Source organism: Pieris napi, chromosome 20, assembly GCF_905475465.1.
Source record: "Pieris napi chromosome 20, ilPieNapi1.2, whole genome shotgun sequence".
NCBI lineage: Eukaryota > Metazoa > Arthropoda > Insecta > Lepidoptera > Pieridae > Pieris > Pieris napi.
Genome location: NC_062253.1, coordinates 6,525,319 through 6,541,314, shown reverse-complemented (window position 1 = coordinate 6,541,314; position 15,996 = coordinate 6,525,319). Strand labels below are relative to the sequence as shown.

The 15,996-nt window shown below is 35.0% G+C and overlaps 1 protein-coding gene across 1 annotated transcript in view; it reads left to right on the top strand.

The window, feature by feature from the left end:
* The window catches only part of LOC125059759 (cilia- and flagella-associated protein 44), a 42,481-nt gene that overhangs the window by 25,140 nt on the left and 1,345 nt on the right, over nt 1–15,996 (top strand). The window contains exons 24-39 of the mRNA XM_047664308.1: nt 209–406; nt 900–1,035; nt 1,742–1,841; nt 2,041–2,143; nt 2,655–2,774; nt 3,575–3,773; nt 4,077–4,236; nt 4,611–4,749; nt 5,334–5,536; nt 7,013–7,241; nt 8,223–8,327; nt 11,551–11,658; nt 13,050–13,204; nt 13,828–13,974; nt 14,649–14,790; nt 15,291–15,447. Of these exons, the coding sequence (XP_047520264.1) occupies nt 209–406; nt 900–1,035; nt 1,742–1,841; nt 2,041–2,143; nt 2,655–2,774; nt 3,575–3,773; nt 4,077–4,236; nt 4,611–4,749; nt 5,334–5,536; nt 7,013–7,241; nt 8,223–8,327; nt 11,551–11,658; nt 13,050–13,204; nt 13,828–13,974; nt 14,649–14,790; nt 15,291–15,447 (2,401 nt within the window). The remainder of the gene's footprint in view (nt 1–208; nt 407–899; nt 1,036–1,741; nt 1,842–2,040; nt 2,144–2,654; nt 2,775–3,574; nt 3,774–4,076; nt 4,237–4,610; nt 4,750–5,333; nt 5,537–7,012; nt 7,242–8,222; nt 8,328–11,550; nt 11,659–13,049; nt 13,205–13,827; nt 13,975–14,648; nt 14,791–15,290; nt 15,448–15,996) is intronic.

Sequence of the window (15,996 nt, the reverse complement as noted above, 5' to 3'; positions counted from 1 at the left end):
AAAAGAATTTATAAACCTTTTAATAACGTTGTTATTTCCATTAAAAATACTCAAAATTGTATCAATATTTGTTAATCTGTTTATAATAGAAACCTAGAAACGAAACTCAAGCTCTCAAAGTGTCTATTAGAGTCCAGTAAAAACGGTCCCACCAAGCTTATAAATCCTTAAAGGTCTATTAGCATTTAATTATTAATATTTTCATCAGATCTACGACACAAAACGAGCGTTTAACGAAAAAATACTTCAACTAAGGGAGCACAAAGTAAAGCTTGTAGCACGAATGAAAGAGATAGGCGAGCGCCTAGCGGAAATACGGGTTGAGATTCCACCGAAAATGGTGAAACATCCCCCACCAATACCGGAAATTGATGAGGACTTGGAATTTCCAGAAAAAAACTTAGAGGTTAGTGTAAATCGCGAAATAAATATGGACGGTAGGGGTAAGTAACCCGTCCAACATGTATACAGCGTACCACGTGATTTAACAGGTTTTAATAGATATTGTACACTGACGTAAGAAACAAATGTCGATCAAAGGGCCTTACAAGTATAGCTGCTTTAATACTCATATCTCTATATTTCTCAAATATATCATACACAGAAGGGTGACCACCTACTTGCCTTTTAAATAAATGAAAAATATTGCCTAGAAAAAAACAAATGACCACGAAACATATGAAACGCCACAGGTTTTTTTAAAATTAATTCTAGATAAAACTGTTAAAAGGTTTGATTGGTTTAGTTTGATAAATATGACAATAATCACACTTGTTCAACAAACCTTTAAACTTAACTAAATATACATTATATTTGTAAGTTAGTAGCTAGCTTATACGTTCAGTAGGTATATTAAGCATATATTTTCTATAACTAATGATTAACAATTATTTTCTAAGATCAAACCCGTTGTGATCCAACCTTCGGCAAGACAAGCGATGGCTGCACGAAAAACAATGGAGCGGCGCAAGTCGACATTGTATCCTCAGCAAAGAGTTAGACCGCCACGCGTACCGCGCTTCATACCGCTCTCTGGTATGTAAAATACTAATGGTGGCGGGGGAAAGTTGACGTATAGTTAATAAACCTATAAACGTCTTCTGCTAAACGACTTCCAAAATAAGCCTCATATGATCTTCATATACCTTGTATATAAATAAACTGATCAACAATACATGTAACTCAAGGACCACTTCAAATGAGAATCAATTAGTTTATAATTTTTTAATTTTATTTTTATATTCTTAATACATACTCCACGACATCCACTAAAATGAGCTTTATGACAGTATGGAAAATAAAATGTTATGGCGAAAAACAACTAGTAAATAATCATTAAATTATCTAAAAATCCTTAATTATAAATTTGTTTTTTTCTTCAGTCACTGACACAAAACTGTCGGATTAGTCGAATCGACGATAACGTTCCATGCCAGTATATAATGTCTGTTTTACGATTTTGATCATAAAATAAAAACACGTAAAATCCTTGACTATTTTGTACCCGTTGGCTGGCACGATATGTCGTAGAGACTGGTGCGACGCCATCTTGCTTTGAGAAGCGTTTTGGCGGGATGACGTTTAACTCATTACTTAACATAATTAAAAAATATATAATTGTATAGGGTCAATAGTCTATATTCTGAAATAGTGTTTATAATCTTGTTAATAACCTCATTATTAAAATAAGTCTTGCCATTTGCAAGACTTTTTATATATTTGACTTCAATATATTTTGTAGACTCAAGGCCTCTTGCTGCATCATGGGAAATTTTGAAATTCAAACAGGAGCAAGAATCTTTTGCTATTGAAGCCGAAATACGTGAGCGACGTATAGAAAGGTTTGTTACAATTGTTGCAAATATTAAACAAATTCAGTATGAGTGATAAATATTTTTTCGCATTCAATTGTTTTTAAGAAACATGACATCATTTAATACTAACAACATTTACCAAGGATATTGAAGTACTTTTGGTTACACCCAAAACTATGAGAGTCTCAGTCAGTAAGAGACTAGTTAAAAATAATGTTGATTTCAGACATTTGTATGAACAAGATATGCTTTTGGCTGATGCTGAAGTATCAGTTCAACAGTTTGACTCTAGGCTAAGACAACTGCAAAGGGAACGTATTCGCGTTCAGGTAAATTTCAAATATTTTGTACAACTGTTTTTGTTCACTGTTTGATATTTTCCTCTTAATATTTCTAATTGATTCGTTAATTTACGACTCTACAGTAACATATTCCATTAAATTGAATTTTTCGAATTGTTCTGATTAATACCTAGATATAGCTGAGTTTCAGCATTGGAAGTCGAAATTCCATTCGTATCAACAGTCCGTCGTTCCACAACTGAGCATTTTTTAAGACAGTTTTCGCCGCGTACCACCACAATGTGGAACCAACTGCCTACCTATAATCCCAATAAATTCGACTTCGGTCCTTCAAGAAAAAACGTACTAATTCATAAAAGGCCGGCAACGCACTTGCGAGCCCTCTGGCAAAGTGTCTATGGGCGGCGGTATCACTTAGTATCATGAGCCTCCTTAAATAAACGAAAACAGAGTAAAAAATTTATAAAACTGTTTTACAAAGTTTTCAGTAAGCTGCCTACTCTATACTTTTTATTAAAATAATATTTTTACCATGCAGGAGAAAAACCAACTATTAGAGTTACACCTATATCAGCTTCATAGAGAAATGAATGTTTTAAATCGATTTGAGGCTCATGAAGATCGCTTGGCTGAAAGGGTGTATGCAAAATTAATGCAGGTAAAAAACATCAACTGAGCGTTATTTAATGCAGTTCTTGCCGCGCAACACCACTATTTGGAACCAGTTACCTACTGAAGTATTTCTGAACTAAAATGACTAAGGCTCCTTCAAGAAAAGAGCGTAACAATTCTTAAAAGGCCGGCAACCCACTTGCGAGCCCTCTGGCATTGAGAGTCCATAGGAGGCGGTATCACTTAACGTCAGATGAGCCTGTTTGCTAATTTCTAGAAAAAAATCACTTGTCATAAAAATTTACCAATTGCTTACTATTCTATAAATAAAAATAAATTTGTTTCGCTACTACCTTTTTAGGTCTGGGCCTCAGATTTCTGAATCTGTTTCATGATCATTTGTCAATCTAATAGGCAAGTGGGTGATCAGCATCCTGTGGGGTCTAAAAAAAAAAATGGCGATTAAAAAGAGTGGCGGAGAGTTTATTGCCAGTTCTTCTCTTCCGTTCTACGCCCTTGATTTGAGAACTGGCACTAAATATAAAATTAGAAGCATTTATATGTATTTCTTTACAGACAAGTCATAAGTGTACAAAGTGTTACCAATATGATTAAATGATTATTGAACTTTAACTTTAAGGCAAGTCGGTTTCCTCACGATGTTTTCCTTCACCGTTCAAACGACTTAAAAGCGCACATAGACAGAAAGTCCATTGGTTCACAGCCAGGGAACCTACGACCTCAAGGAAGAGAGTCGCACGCTGAAGCCACTGGGCCAACTCTAAATTCTATATCATATCTATACTCTAAAATCTCTAAATATAACATATATATATATATATATAGGTTCGCGGAGTACAAGATCAAATTCAAGATTGCGAACATCGCATCGACGAACATCACGCTGAAAAGGAGCGACTCGACGCAGCTTGCCAAGAGCTACAAAGACAATTCAAGAGGCTCGTACAAGATAATAAGTTTGCTGATTTCTTGCGAAGAATATTTAAGAAGAAATACCGTCCGCCACGTGACCGTGATGACGATGGTAAGATGTTCTTTATCTACACTATTTGTGGTTCTTAACGTTATATATGTCTATTTTATTGAAAAATTTTCTTTATAGACGATGTGGTGGTCTTTTTTTAACACACTGTTACGATCTTTTTAAGTAAGGATAAACTAGGTGTATAACATATTTCCTGACAGAAAGAGAACGACCCCGGAGCCTCTCTAACTACCCGAGGTGGTTCTAGTGGGTATTGCACACCCAGTCTCGGAATAGCAGAGGTTCTGGTGTGGGTCGAGTCATAATATGCATATTAATTATTATTTCTAATAACAATTGTAGAATCATCAGAGTCTGAATCTTCATCATCATCAAGTGAGGAAGAAGATGAAGGTAGCATGGATAGTCGAGACATTGGTCCAATACGACTCGATCCTAATATTTGTCCTGAAGGGTGTGACGTTGATGTTTATAACAAAACTTATGAATTAAGAAATACAAGGTGAGCTGAAATATGGAAACTCCTTGCCCGTTGTTTCTTTCTTTCTTTATGCATTCATCACACACGCACGCTCACACACACACACACACTCTCTCACACACGCACACACTCACACATACCCTTTGTCTCGCACACACACACACTCTCTCTCACTCACTCACACACACACTCACACTCACACACACTCTATCTCACACTCACACACACCCTCTGTCTCACACACACGCACATACTCACACACTCTCTCTCTCTCTCTCGCTCTCTCACACACACACGGGGATTCAAACACGCGCAATCACACTCTTGACATAATATTTAACTTTTTGTAACATTTTCTTTAAATGAAATAATTACTTTCTATATTATTTTTCTAGGCATAAACATGAGCAAGACATCATAGAGCAGGATCGGTTTATTGAGCTTTTACGTAAAGATATTGATGCGCATAATAAAATTAAGCGCAAATTTTCCGTGCAGTTGGAAAAGAGGAAAAATGATCTTCGGGAGTTTATGGTAAATTATCTTGCATGAAATCTTAATTCTCTCATTGTGTAATAAACACAAAACAAAGTCGCTTTTCAAAATCTAGTACATAACACAAACTTTTAGGTTCGATTCCTGTATCTGTTTCGTGATAATTTGTTTCTTTCTTTTCTTATATATCTGCCTTCAGTGTCTTCTGTGTATTTTGCGTACATAGATAGTCTATTGGTGCATAGCCGGGGCTCGAACATAAGACTTCAGAGATGATAGTCCCATGCTGAATACGCTAGGACTAGATTTTGTTTACTTTTTATTTTTCAGTACAAAGGCAATATATATATGTATAAAGGGGGCGTCCATAAATTACGTGAGGTGTTTTTTTAAATTTTCTGTACCTCCCTCCCCCCCTGGTGAGATGTCGTGAGATTTTATTCAACCCCCTCCCCCATTCCCCAATCTCACATGATTTTTTTCAAAATGTGGGTTTCTTACGTAAACGCGTTGGATTGTTATTGAAAAAAGAAAAAAATTCCCCCCCCCCCCTCCCTTAAACACCTCACGTAATTTATGGACGCCCACAAACGAGTGTTAACAGTTAGTCAATGTATTTTCAGATGGAAAAACAAAGTTGTATGAATGATGTTGATCAAGTCGTTGTGTTACGGTATGATCAAATCAGGGCTTCGGCGATTCGTGGATGTACTGGCCCTCAAGGGTTATCACAGACTGTTGTCTTTCCTGAAAAGATGTTGGCTAAGTTGCGCAAACGCGTCCTAGAGTTGCACGACGAAATCAAACAGCAAAAACAGAGACAAGCGTGAGTTGGATATTTTATTAAAAAGTCTCTTACATGTACAAAATAGAATTACAAAAAAGTCACACACACATGCACGTACATTCGTACGCACCCATGCACTAATATTTATATTTTACTTGGACAGGCAAGGGGCCATCCATAAAGTACGTCACACTTTAATGGGGAGGGAGGGTATCACCGAAGTGTGACATCGTGTGACAAGGGGCATGGGGGGGTCAATACTTTTGTGACGTCACATGTTAAAATTTTAAATACTAAAACCATTGATATACAAAAAACCCAAGATGCACAGTCTCGAATAAAAGTAACGCTCGAAAGTGTCCCGAAACACTATTTCTGTCTCTTTCTATAAGTTACAAGCATATATTATTGCAAAATCAACCTTACGCGAATTGTTTAAAGTTGTTATTACAACGATTATTTTTAAATACATACATAAATTTAAAAAATGTGTGACGTCACATCAAGAGGGGGGGGGGGGGGTTATAAAAATGTGACAACTTGTGACAAGGACGGGGGGAGGGGTTCAAAAGTCCTAAAATTCGTGTGACGTACTTTATGGATGGCCCCCAAGTATAAACATAAGTATAATAAATTATTATGGAAGGACCAAATCTTCCGGTATTTATCATTTTAATTATAACGAATTTCATGATAGTGTACTAGGTACTTAATAGGAAGCTCTATAAACAAGATGGATTTTGTAATACTTTTGCTAATAAATTAAATTTAAATATTTTAAATTTTTGAAACATTGAAAAAACAAATGATCACGAAACATACATAAATCTGACCTTAAAGGTTGTAGCGCCACTGGTTTTTTTCTAGTGTTAATTTGATGTGTTAAGTTGCGTGGGATTAATAAAAAAAGGGTGCGTGTACTTATGTACGCGCGTAAGAAGTTATACTTCTTTGGCTTTCTTTATTTTTTTTTAATATTATTAATTAATATTTAACGTAAACAATGTAATAATATTTAATATTTAGTATATTATTCAATTATTAATTAATATTAATAACAATTATTATTATTTATTATATTATTAATTCAATTTAATAACTTGGTATGTTTCATAACCTTTTAACTAAGTAACAATAGGTCTTTGTGAAAGAATATTCCTAAATTTCTTTGAAAAAATAATTAAAACTCCTTTATTTGTTTAAAAGGTAAATGTCATTATGGTCATTCAAAATTCTTTGCTAACTTCACGCATATTCTATTTCTTTTTTACTTTTAGATTATCTTATTCCCATCTCGCTCGCGCACGCTATAATCACACTGACAACTTTGTGTCACGGTGCGCGCGCAATTGTAAAATTTCACTCTCATCAATTTTTCATAACGCGCCTAAAGAAGTATAACTTTAAAAATGTGTCTAATTTATTGTCCTTTATGAGACATAAATATCGTTCGACCATTGTCTTTTTCATATTCAGTAGTAGTATGCATTTAATAATGATAATGTTCATTATCAGGGTTAACCGCACACATCTGTTCCGAATGAATATTGATTTACGTGAAATGGAGGCAAAGGCTGAGGAATTAAGAGCGAAAATGCGTGACATTCTTACACGGAAGCTCGGAAAGCCACGTAAAGTCGACCGTACACTGGACGATTTATTACGACAAATGGCGCGTAGGCATAAATTCTCTACCACTTTGGGTACACTGAAACAGATATTGAAACAGCTACGTAGTTGGAGGGTGAGAATTAGAACTATAATAAAATAAGCTATTATTTACTGTTATTAATTAAGTGTCCGAGACACGAGAGAAGTAGATAAAAAGTATGACTGAAAAAAAGCTCGGATTTACTCTTAGTAGACTAGGAGTCCCGGGCGTATCTGCTGAAGTTTCTAATGAAACTATATAGGCTCAGTATTATTGTGTAATATTGTGTGCTCTCGTATGAATTTAAAAATTACTATATATATAGGTAGTAATCTTTTGCTACAATAACACTGTTTGCTTAACTTTATAAGTTCTGATTGTTGAATATTGCCTCAACTATTTCGATTTCTTGCTATTCATTAATATGTCAAATGGAAGTGACACTGCCCACGACACAGGGAATCCTAGTGGGGGCTAGTGGACTTTCTCTTTTAACTATACGTCATCTTTTTTATTCCGTTATTTTATTAAATTTTTGAAGTGAAACTTCTTTAGGCGCATGAGGCTAAAAATTTTACGGATGAAACGCAATAATAATAATAATATTAGCGTCACGAAGATGTGCAGCGTTTTTGTAGAAGAAAAGGGAGAGAGCTATTGAGACCGATTGAAAGAGAGTGAGAAGGGCGAATTACCTTATAGAAATTCTATTTTTAAAATTAAAATTTCGTAAAGAGAATTTATGAAATATTTATTTTATATTGTATGCAAAATAATTTATTGAAGTCTCAAATGACGAATTGTAAATTAAAATTCCACGTGTTTTTAATATCGAAGAAAAAAAAATATTTGTATTAATTTTCTACACTTAATATTTTAATGACAATTAAATTCATTAAATTCCTAACATATCTTCCTTTTCCCTCCCTCTAAGTCTCGTAAAGTTTTTGATTTGTATAAATATGAACAAGACTTAAAAATTAGTTTGCCAAAGAAGTTTCACTGACATGTGTACTTTCTACGCACGAACTTTATTTCTTTGAGTGCGGTGTTAATGAATTTCACAACTATTAGGAACGCCACGGAGAGTTGGAGAAGAAATATCTCGCTACTCTGGAACGTTATTCGGAGCGTTTGCGTATTGCAGCAGCATTGCAGGCTGACGTTTTGCCGCAGAAGGTACCTTGTTTATGTTTTTGTATGTCATAGATAATAGAGACTAAGTAGTGTCATTGAACACTTATGTTTTATTTATTTACTAGCAGACCGGCCAAGCGTTGCTGTGGCTAAGGTTTTTGTTATTTTACACAGTAGTAAACTATTTAAGGGAAACGGTAGGAGAACACCAGTCATGAGGACCACCATGCTCTTTTGGTGGTAATGCCATTAAATTGTAGCTTATGTGAAACGTTGGTACTTTACTTGGAAACACAGCGCCATCTGGTAGAATTGTGACTATCAAATAATAAACAAATATTTTGCAATAAAATAATATTGCGGTTATAAATTGAGATGTAATCCTAGTCCTATATTTTAAGTTGGATCAAACTACACACGGTGTGCAAATTTGATTGATATCGGTTCGGTAGTTTTGGAGTCCATAGCGGACAAACAACGTGACACGTAATTTATATATATTAAGATTTATTCCACATCATTATTCTATCTTTACAGTTATTCGTAATTATATATAACGACACACTAATTATACTCACACCGATTATACTCATAAAATCATTAAAAAAATATATATATATACCTAAATCTTATAACTATATAGGAAGCAAAAAGTGAGAAGCCTCAACAGAAATTCTATGTATTATATGTATTGCTCGCGTGAGTGGTGCTTCGCTAACCAAGTTGGAATGTGCGCGCGGTACATTAAAAAATTTAGACTTCCCCCTCAGGTTTTTACTTGGTACCCGTAGACCCAGTCTCTCCATTATATCCAGATTATGAACCCGACCCGTAAGTATCTTAAATAAACACACTGAAAGCTAGCTCTCTTCTGAGGCGTAGCTGGCCACTTAACTATCCTTTGGAGTAAATTAGTTTTTTAATTACTTATTAGTCTTAAGTTTGGTTGGATCGTTGTGATAAATACATTTTCAAATTATGCAATTAATGTACATATAATGTTATTTGTAGGTAAACAAACGCTTCGTGGGAAAACTTCACGATTTGACTGTTTAGTACATTAAATTTATTGGTATTTAGAAACTGCAAAAATTCAAAATTAAATAAATTTAAACAGTTTGGTCTCTGTGGCAGTGTACCCTTACTGCTGGCAGCATTTCCTCGCTATATTGGGATACTTGTCACCGGTAGTATCTACCAGGCTACAAATTAAATTTTTAATGAGCACCTGTGTACTTAAATTCCACGGCTCAACTATTTGAAAATGTATTAGTTATTTTCCAAATTTACTTATTGAATTACGCCCTCAGTCATCTATTGATTATATAATTTATTATTTAGTGAGTACCTATTTAGGAATTTCTATACTTACTCCAGTCAAATTACGAAATAACTAAACATGAGCGAACACAGTTTGGGGATTTTGAGGATCGATAGGGGGTGTATTCTGAGCATAAATTCCAATTTGAGGGGTTGTACTGAGGTCAGCTCAAGGTCATTTCGATGGAAACGCGTTTAATTCGATACCTCGAGAATGGTTAGTGTTAGGCGAAAAATTGTAGAGACCTTTTCATTCCCAAACAAAATTTACTAACTTTTTTATTTGAAACTTTTTTTATAACATTAATATTTTTCAACTTATTACTCCTGCAAGGCAAAAATTTTACTTTTCTTTCCATTTTTCGTCGTTTTCTCCCCAACCATTCAATTTTATTAAATTTTACCGATCATCGAAGTGTAGATCTTTTAATTATGAACAATTTTGTTCTCAAACTTTTTTCCGTAATGCCAATACCTTCGTAGTTATATATTACTTTACCGAGCGAAATCCGCGCCATTGTCGCAACGTGTATCCACAGACACACTGTTGCGTGTATTAGTGCGAGTAAGGAACTCGTCGTGGTTTTTGTTACACACTCCCTCTAGAGGGGTGTATTTTGGGCGTTGTGGTGTGGTGGTTCGCGCCCTGCTAATACAGGGCGGTACGGGGTCGGACCTCATTGTTCTTGGTAGGGGCTGCAGCGCGCGAGGAGACGTGGCCTCAACTCGCTGCGCGCAGCCAATGGACTCTTGTCCGGGGTGTCAAATCCGGTGGTTTGGGGCCAAGGAGTAATCTCAACTTGGCCCTGATGTCTTGATCGTTGGCTTGCGAGTAAGGAACATCTGTCCTCGACTTTTATACCTGGGGTAACCCTCGTCCTATGGAATCTATTTTTAGCCTAAGGGGGTAAAGGGAAGTGAAAGTGAGCATAACCGTGAGCATAACCGCGGCTTCTACGCAGTGAGGATCAAAAATCGTATATTGTTTGTTTTTAAATGTTTTACAGCTGCCTGAAGTAAAAATGGACGACAATTGTTTTATATGCAGCAAAACGTTAAGTGAAGGAGAAGTGATTACGGTGAAAAAAAAACCTATTTTTCTATCAATAAATGTGTGAAACAGTTTTAATTGTTAATTTACTTCTTACCCAAATTAACCCAAAAATTTACCCAAATTAAATACCTAATTTTTAAATAGTTTAATAGATTGACCTTTTTATATTGCGACAGTGGCACGGATTTCGCTCGGTAAAGTAATATATAACTACGAAGGTATTGGCATTACGGAAAAAAGTTTGAGAACAAAATTGTTCATAATTAAAAGATCTACACTTCGATGATCGGTAAAATTTAATAAAATTGAATGGTTGGGGAGAAAACGACGAAAAATGGAAAGAAAAGTAAAATTTTTGCCTTGCAGGAGTAATAAGTTGAAAAATATTAATGTTATAAAAAAAGTTTCAAATAAAAAAGTTAGTAAATTTTGTTTGGGAATGAAAAGGTCTCTACAATTTTTCGCCTAACACTAACCATTCTCGAGATATCGAATTAAACGCGTTTCCATCGAAATGACCTTGAGCTGACCTCAGTACAACCCCTCAAATTGGAATTTATGCTCAGAATACACCCCCCTATCGATCCTCAAAATCCCCAAACTGTGTTCGCTCATGTTTATTTAACCCGTTTTTAGCCATAATTTGACTGGACTAACTAGTTTATTAGTTACATTGATTCTATACTAGTTATTTTCTGATCCCTACGGCTGATATTTGTGACCCTATATCCGCTCAAGTTCAATTCAATGATATATCGTGGTTTCTATTGTAACAAAACTATATATAAACGGCCACCGAACCGTTATTTATGGTACCACGAGTTAGTATATTTCAGCGGACCTTTATAAAGGTAATAAGGAAAAGTAATGGTAATGTGATATATTTTTCAGCCCAAAAAAGATCCCTCAGTAATGGTAGGTGGCTACGAGCAAGATCAATACCAGCGTGATGTCGTACGTCTACGTATCGTGCGCTCACAACAGACTCATCAAATTAAGGTGAGAATTCCGAGAAGTCATTTGTTTCATATTGCCAAGCAACTTATTCATACAGGTTATTTCTCTATAGCAATTGCACTTATTATACACGTATATATTGAATAGGATTATATTTATAGTCAGTCACTGCCATCTTCGTAAAAATAATAATCCAATGGTGCTCAACAACAACAACTCTAAATGGGTCTTGGCCTCATTTTTATTTTAGTCAGATCCGTCTTTTGGTACGTGTCAGTGTGTCATATTTAGGAGCAAGTGCTAATTCACTTCAAGGGTCGTACGTTAACGCCATTTGGCCAACACTGCTTTTACCAGTGGCGTAACAATAGGGTGGCAGGGCTGGCAAAATGCCACGGGTCCCCAACCCAAGAGGGATTATGTTATATGGATGAATGTGAAGTTGGTCTAACGAGGGGACTACAGACCATTCCATCTCGCCTAAGAGAAGAGGCCTATGGCCATTAGTGGGACATATACAACGTGTAATTGAGTACGCTGAAAATCTCGAAGTTTATTAAAATTAAACTGAGTTGGAACGATTTTTACTGATAGGGCCCCATAAAAAGAATTTGCCAAGGGCCCCAGATGGTATAGTTACGCCACTGGCTTTTACTCAATATTATGTGAATAATATAACACTTGTCTATTATATAAAAAAGACTATGTAAGAAGTAGTTTTTTTTTTGCACATTGGATCCCTTGAACGCTTGAAAATTGAAGTACATACTCGCATATTCATATCAAAATAATAGATTTGTTTTATTTACGGTGGTTCAAAGTAATAAACGTTTATGAAAATTAAAAAAGTCTCGAGTTACGTCGACGTTTTGATTGTAAAGCATTCGAAACGTCAATAATTTATGGATATAATGTAGTTGTTTAAATCGGTTCTTTAAGTGTGTAGTCCTCACACAAAACTCTGTATTGTTTAAGCAAGATGAAAATATAGTCCTTTCAAATCTAATTTTGTTATTTGTAAATTTATCATATTGGTTATTGTACATGTATGACCGTCAATATTAAAAAGCGAAAGTACTGAATTTACATTAAGTACCAGTTCCCAAATAATGGTCGTAAAGTAGGCGAGAAGAACTAGCAAGAAACTCTCCGCCACTCTTTCGGATCGCCTATTTTGTTTACAAGGAAGTTTACTTATTAGTTTGCTAGTTCCCGAATAAAGCGTAAAGAACTGGCAAGAAACTCTCCGCTACTTTTTTAAGCGCCAAGTTTTGGTGTTAATTGTAAAGAACTGCAACAATTAAGTCAGACTTCGTGACATATCTCAAAAAAATAATAATAATAAATAAAGTTACAAACGCTTAACGTCAACGGGCAAAAGAAAATATGTCTTGAATGTATGTGAAGGATAATTAATGTAATCCAACTTTCAGTCCCTACGTGAAGAAATACAAAGTCTTCGTCTTAAGCCTTTGTCATACCGACCACCGATGAAACAAGTGACTCCGCCTCAGTCCGACCGCTCACAAATCTACCTCTTCCAAGTGCCGCACACTGCCCGGATGGTGCGGAAAAAATATTTCCCAATGTAAGTTTCATTTGTTTACAAAAAAAAAATCGGTTGTCTGTAAAGTCGGTTTACTGATGATAGTTGAACGTGACAACGTCACGAATCGCTCACTCAAGTAGGAGAGAGACAGATGTCGAACGCTGAAGAGCGCGGAGTCCGATTGTGCCTCTCTGTCGCTTCGCGCTCTCGCTTGCACTTCAAGCCTTAAATGGAACGCCTCAGAGCGAGGTAACGCCGCATGAGTCATGTTTTTTCGTGCGTGCAGCCGGCTCCATCGATTTATAAGACGTTGTCACGTCAATATCGCAACATAATGCCCAATAATGAATAGGTATAAACCGTATTTCTCAATAAACACCATATCAGGATTCTCTTTATCCTGTCATGTAGTCAATAAAATAATTTGTTCCTATAAATAATTTAAGGAATAGTTCCAATTTATGTTTTAAAAGGTTTTTTGACATTTTTCCAGCATCAAATTTTAAATTCATTATACATTATAAAGGCGCCAAAACTCAACACCACCATAGGTAAAAAATGAATTTACCAGCGTTTGTCAGAAATAACAAACTCCTTGGTGAAAAAAAAAAATTTTTATATCATTAGTTTAAAATTCGAATTTCAATGTACGTATGTTGCAGAACACCTCTTGGATCAGTTCAGCTGGTATATGATGTGAATGTAATGAAACTATTATATGACTGCTTGGATTCGATGAGGGTTACCCGTGATGATGCTGATGAATTGCTTCGTGAGCTCACTGCTGAACTGCCAGATGTTATTTCTGGGTAAATATTAGATGATGTATGAGATTTAGGATCCTATTCCCCTCTGAAAATATTAAGCATATGGTAGACTTGAATGCCCCATGCCTACTATTAAATAACAAACCTATTTAAAACATAACTCAACAAAGTTAAACATAAGAAGCAGAAACACAACACTTCTTTATTTGGAGCACGCGAATTCTCGAGTCTTAAGTTTATTGTAAGATTTTGTTTGAAGAATTTTAACATATTACCATGTTTTTGGAATGAAAATCGATATTTTTTAAAATTTTCTGTTTTTATTTTTGGATATTTTGGAAATTTCACGTCTCTCCAAAAAAATTACTCTGGGGTATATACAATTGTGTAAAACTACATTAAATTGTTAGGTATATCTGGTTATTGTATTCCTTCCGGCAATGAACATATATGAATAATTAAAAATAAATAATAACATTGAACTTCCGACTTAAAACTTCTTATCGATATTGATGAAGTAAACTGCTTCCATGGACATGATTTTAATAAAAAACCATCATCTCGTATGACTTTTACTTTAGTAGAAATTTTGTGGTCAAACATACATACATACATTATTCAATTCCAACAATATGGTCTTATAATGTACAGGTCAAACTGAGAATACCCTTTTTTATTTATTTATTATTTATTACAAAGAAAATATATATTGTCAGATCAAAAACTCGATTTGAAGTGGTGGACACGTTAGTGCGCAAATGGCTGTTGAAATATGGCGGTGATCCGAGTATGTACAAGAAACAAACGCGTGCCTTCGACGCTTTAGCTGCATTGGCTGATCGTCTTATACGGCAACATGTAAGAACTTATTTATTATATAATATATAAAATTCTTGTGTCACAATGTTCGTTCCCATACTCCTGCGAAACAATAATAATCGTTATGTTTTTTTATACATAATCAGTAAGTCTGAGAATCGGCTACTATCTATCTTTCAAACCCCTAAGTGATAAGGGGTCTCCACCCCAAAAATTTTTTAAAATATTTTTTGGAAAAAACTTTTTTTTATTATGTGGCACTAAAAAATACATAAAACCCTTAAATTTCTTTTCTATCACCAACCCCTGCTTTTTAATAGTCATTTTAATTGTTTTATCATATTTTATCCCACTCGATAACATCTATTATGTTATTATACAAACACATATAATATAAACAGAACACATATAAACTAAATAGCACGGAGTAGGGATGACAAAGAAGATGGTCTCCTATTTCTCTCAAACAATAAGCGAATTCGAACACATAAGTTTTTTATCTTGTGCCAAAAAAAGCTATATAAATATCCCACCTCAAGGTCGAGGCAATGGAAGGAACAGATGAGCAATCGCACAAAATCATGGAATCCTTGGAACAGGCTCTCAAAGATGTTTCCGGGTTGAGGAAGCATTTAAATGAGCGCCTCGGGCCGGCCATAGCCGCCTTGATGCATACTACTGAATTTGCTGATTTAGGTAATCTTACACCATAGTAGCTACTGATTTAAGGTTTTACTTTTGCTCTAATTTTGTACTATGGTAAGGCCATTTAATTTCAATAGCTATTCCGATTTAAAAATTTAGTTTTCGTACCACATTATACTACATTGAAATTAGATTCTTTACGCCTAGCCTGTGTTCACTAATAGAGTCGATTATGGAGATCGCTATTGAGGTACTTGGTAAGCTTGCTGTGTTTTGTTTTAAGTTATTGTTACATAACGTACATAAGGTACGCTGGCGATGCCCTTCCATTATTATGTTTAATAAAACTATGAAGGACATCAATGGCAATTGACATTAACTTTACTATCTCATAAAAACTTTTTATAGCGTATAAACAATTTGACAGAAACAGATGAAAGAGTGCAATTAGACTAATTTAGTTAGTTTCTGCGTATTAAAAAAAACAAAAAAGTAAAAAACTATTTATTGTACTATCAAGAACTTATGAATCTTACGTTTCAAGTGTGTATAAGGCGGCCTTATACACACTTGGCCTTAATAAGGCCCCCGTAGGGTTAG